This window comes from Lipotes vexillifer, unplaced genomic scaffold, assembly GCF_000442215.2.
Source record: "Lipotes vexillifer unplaced genomic scaffold, Lipotes_vexillifer_v1.1 scaffold1321, whole genome shotgun sequence".
Taxonomy (NCBI): domain Eukaryota; kingdom Metazoa; phylum Chordata; class Mammalia; order Artiodactyla; family Lipotidae; genus Lipotes; species Lipotes vexillifer.
Genome location: NW_006785943.1, coordinates 796,900 through 802,065, shown reverse-complemented (window position 1 = coordinate 802,065; position 5,166 = coordinate 796,900). Strand labels below are relative to the sequence as shown.

General features: G+C 44.5%; 1 protein-coding gene across 1 annotated transcript; it reads left to right on the top strand.

Moving 5' to 3' along the window:
* Positions 1 to 3,440: 3,440 nt before the first annotated feature.
* On the top strand, positions 3,441 to 4,168 carry LOC103086741 (frizzled-3-like; the record flags this gene model as incomplete). Its single annotated transcript, XM_082931116.1, is given in 3 exon segments — positions 3,441 to 3,983; positions 3,985 to 4,101; positions 4,103 to 4,168. Coding segments are annotated over 3 exon segments (726 nt in total), but the record flags the coding sequence as incomplete, so codon positions are not given.
* Positions 4,169 to 5,166: the final 998 nt, after the last annotated feature.

Genomic DNA, 5,166 nt, shown 5'->3' with positions numbered 1-5,166 from the left:
GCGGGCCTCTCACCGTTGTGGCCTCTCCTGCCGCGGAGCACAGGCTCCGGACGCGCAGGCCCAGCGGCCATGGCTCACGGACCCAGCCGCTCCGCGACATGTGGGATCCTCGCGGACCGGGGCACGAACCCGCGTCCCCCGCACCGGCAGGCGGACTCCCAACCACCGCGCCACCAGGGAAGCCCCAGCTCCCTTTCTTTTAAAAGCAGCAACTCGTGTGATTTTTCACTTTTAATGCAAATATGAAGAAATACTCTATTCATTCCTTTCACAAATATTCATTGAAGTCCTCTGGGCCTAGCACTGTTGTGGGTGCTGAAAATGCAGCGTTTATGGAGATTCCATTCTAGTATGAAAAATAAATAATTATGTCTGCATCATGACAAGTTCTGCAAATGAACTAAGATAAGTGATGTGCATAGACGGTGACTTCTAGGAGTTGAGATGCTCCTTGATCTTGTATAAAACACAGGTCTCAAGAACATTATGGACTGGACCTCCAGAGCTGGGCTAGGATGGCAAATGTTACATTGCTCCTGTTGGTCACATGAGAGTTTTGTTCTACAGATATTTATTACATGCCTACCCTATGTCAGTAGTGGTATTGGAAAGGCTTGAACTTCCAAATACAGCAGCAACAGCAGTGATAGAAGTGTGGGTACCCTAGGCAATAGCCCTTGACCTAGTTGGTAGAAGACAGTCTTCTCTGGTGGGTGATAGACCTCACCCACCTGAGAAGCTGGGTGAGGTCAGTGATTCTCACACTTGAGCATGAATTAGAATCACCTGGAGGACTGGTCAAATCACAGAATACGGGACCTCCATCCTTCCCCCTACCTCTGAGGTTTTCTCTTGCAGTAGATCTGGGGTGGGGCCTGAGAATTTGCATATCTATCATGCTCCTATGCTAATTAGCACGGTGTTCGTTATTATTATTATTTTTAGAATAACCACTGCCCTTTGCTACCAGACTCCTCCCTCCTTAGGTTTTCCTCAAGCAAGAAGTCGATTTTTCCACCCCATTAAAATCAGCCTGGGCCTGTGACTTGACCTGGCAATTAAATGTAAATGCAGGGATGGTGTGTCACTTTGGAGCAGAAACCCTAAGAGCCATTATGTACTCCTGCTACCTTTCTCTTCCCCTCTGTCAGGAGACAGGTATATCCCAGATATGGGGCTGCTCATTCAGCCTGGGTCCTGTAATGAAGAGGAACTGAAATCTAGCTGTGCCCATTCATGATGAACCTGCAACACAGGACATAAACAAACCTTTGTTGTTATAGGCAACTGAGGTTTGGGGATTGCTTGTTAGTGCAGCATATCATGGTCTAAACTGACTGATACAGAAGACTTCCTAGAGAACATGATACTGAGTAGAGTTTTCAAGGTGCATTGTCCAGGCAGAGAAGAGGCGTTTGAGATGGCAGGCAGGCTATGTGGGGTATCTAGTGCATAAAACACTTCAGTACAGAAAGTGATGGGAGAGGTAGGCAGGAGTCAAACCACTGAATCTTGCATGTCAAATTTCATCCTCTAGAGACCGGATGACAAAAAACTCAAGTGGAACATGCCCCAAATAAAGCCTTAGATACCATTCCCTATCCCCAAGCTGTTCTTTCTAAAGTCTTCTCCAATAAATTAAACAGTACCAACACTTACCCTGTTCCTCAAGCCAAAAATCCAAAAGTCATCCCTGATCAACTTGTGTCATTCTCTCACTCCTCGTCAGCAAGTCTGGTTGGCTGCACCTACAAACACAAGCTCAGTCCTTTCTAAATCCACTGCCTCACGCTGGACCAGCCACCAGCATCTCCCCCTGGAGTCACTGCAACTATCTCCTGACCAATCTCCTTGTTTCCAGCCTTGCTTCCCTGTGGTCCATTCTCTACATTGCAGCCAGAGCGAGCTCCTAAAAGTATAAATCAGATGATGGATCATGTCATCTCCCTGCTTGCAATCTTCCAGAAGCTTCCCATTATATTGAAAATAAAACCAAACATCCTTATTGTGGCTGATAAGTCCCTACATAACTTAGCCTCTGCCTAAGTCACCAATTTCTCCTCATACCAAATTCCCTTGTCCAGTTCACTGAGTTCAAGCTACCCCGGCCTTCCTTTGCACCGCAAGTTCTCTCTGTCAGAAATGTTCATCTTCAGTTCTCCATGCACCATATCCTCGGGGGAGCCTTCCCTGGCTACCCTAACTCAAGCAGTACCTCTGCTCCTAAGTTGAAAATCTTTCTTCATTACACCGGTTGCTGTTTGAAATTATTTTATGTATTTGCAAGTGATTGCTATCTGCACATTCATTAGAATAGAAGTTCCGAGACATCAGGTCTAAGACTTTCATGAATTCATTTGTTCACACATCCACTCAACAAATATTTATTAAGCATATAGTATGTACAAGACATTGTCCCTTCTGGGGACAATATTTCAGCCATAAGCCACTGCCTTGGCACATTCAAGTTGCTTAATAAATATCACTTGACTAAATAAATAAATGAATAAACTGCAGGGTAGAAAAAAGATTGGATCAGAAAGAAGTAAATAGGTTACACATACATTGCTAATGAGAAAACTGAACTTTAATAATGAAACAACAAAATGCTATTTAGACTGGCTGAGACATCCAGATCAAACAGCATTGGTCCCAGAGAAAATGAACTAGGAAAGGCTCCCTCACTGGGACTTCTGAAAGTATACAAGAATCATTAAAATGGAGGACATGGGCTTCCCTGGTGGTGCAGTGGTTGAGAGTCCGCCTGCCAATGCAGGGGACACGGGTTCGTGCCCCGGTCCGGGAAGATCCCACATGCCGCGGAGCGGCTGGGCCCGTGAGCCGTGGCCGCTGAGCCTGCGCGTCCGGAGCCTGTGCTCCGCAGGGGGAGAGGCCACAACAGTGAGAGGCCCGCATACCGCAAACAAAAACAAATGCCTTTTGTGAGACCAAGCTAACAAAGCTCAGATGGTGCAAAGAGTATCTCTGTTTGAAGAACTTAACAGTAAGATAGAAGTACTTTCAAGCTGAGGCCTGCAAGTGTATAAAGATCTAAAATACATATTGAGAAGGCCTGATCATCTGAATCTCATTCAGTCGAGGAAGCATGGCTATGATTTGGATCGTCTTCATTCTGCGGCCCTTGACTATGTTTGTGGGGCATATAGGTGGACACAGTTTGTTTTCTTGTGAACCTATTACCTTCAGGATGTGCCAAGATTTGCCTTATAATACCACCTTCATGCCTAATCTTCTGAACATTATGACCAACAGACAGCAGCTTTAGCAATGAAGCCATTCCACCCTATGGTGAATTGGGATTGTTCTCAAGATTTCCGGCCATTTGTGCACTCTATGCTCCTATTTGTATGGAATACGGACATGTCACACTTCCCTGCCCTAGGCTCTGTCAGAGGGCTTACAGAGAGTGTTTGAAGCTCATGGAGATGTTTGGTGTTCCTTGGCCTGAAGATATGGAATGCAGTAGGTTCCCAGATTGTGATGAGCCGTATCCTCGACTTGTGCATGTGAATTTAGCTGGAGATCCTACTGAAGGAGCCCCAGTGGCAGTGCAGAGGGACTATGTTGTTTGGTGTCCCCGAGAGTTGAAAATTGATCCTGATCTTAGCCATTCTTTTTCACACGTGTGTGATTGTTCACCTCCTTGTCCAAATATGTACTTTAGGAGAGAAGAACTTTCACTTCCTCCGTATTTCATAGGATTGATTTCAATCATTTGCCTCTCTGCCACATTATTTACTTTTTTAACTTTTTTGATTGGTGTCACAAGATTCCATTATCCTGAAAGACCTATTATATTTTACGCAGTCTGCTACATGATGGTATCATTAATTTTCTTTATCGTGTTTTTTCTTGAGGACCGAGTAGCCTGCAATGCATCTAGCCCTGCACAGTATAAGGCTTCCACAGTGACACAAGGATCTCATAATAAAGCCTGTACCATGCTTTTAATGGTACTCTATTTTTTTTACTGTGGCTGGCAGCGTTTGGTGGGTAATTCTTACCATCATGTGGTTCTTGGCAGCTGTGCCAAAGTGGGATAGTGAAGCTATTGAGAAAAAAGCATTGCTATTTCACGCCAGTGCCGTGGGGCATCCCTGGTACTCCAACTATCATCCTTTTAGCGATGAATAAAATTGAAAGTGACAATATCAAAAAAAAAAAAAAAAAAGATTGGGGCTTCCCTGTTGGCGCAGTGGTTGAGAGTCCGCCTGCCAATGCAGGGGACACAGGTTCATGCCCCGGTCCAGGAGGATCCCACATGCTGTGGAGCGGCTGGGCCCGTGAGCCATGGCCGCTGAGCCTGTGCTCGGCAACTGGAGAGGCCACAACAGTGAGAGGCCCGTGTACCGCAAAAAAAAAATTACTTATATTGTTTTCTTAATTCATTTTTTCAGAATACTTAGGCAAAATTCAATCCAGATCCAGTCCATCTGTATGCAAACTTTGGATTTGTGGGTCTGAATTAATATTTTATCATAAAACTAAAAAGCATTCTTATACCCAGCATGGTATAGCCTCTCTAACGTTCTCCAAGATCTGGTCAGAGACCTCTTTCTGTGTTTAGGTGTCAAGATATTAATTGCTTTTTCCAATGTGCCGTGACTCATGTTTAATCACTTTTCTTTAATGATTCAGGCTGGGAACTCAGTGACGTTTGTGAGTGGCAGGATGACATAAAAGAAGCTGGGTGAATTCTCTCTTCACCATCCTCCATGATATGATTTCACAAGCTCAGGCTTCTGCCCAAGTAAGCTATCATTCATTTACTTCATGGCGAGGAATGCCTAACGTCTCAGGGTTGAAAAAATTATGTCAATGTTGTGCTTACACAAGAACAGATGACAGGACAAATGGAGCAGAATAAAAAGTCCAGAAAACCATATATACTTTCAACAGACTAATGTCAAAGGGGGGAAAGATGAACTTTCTAATAAATAGCACTAATCAATGGATATACAAATGGTGAAGAAACGTATCTTAACCCCCTACCTCATACCAGGTATAAATATCAATTCCAAAAAAGAGTACATTATTTTTTTAAAATATATTTATTTTTGGCTGTGTTGGGTCTTTGTTGCTGCGCGGGGGCTTTCTCTAGCTGCGGCAAGCGGGGGCTACTCTTCGTTGCGGTACGAGGGCTTC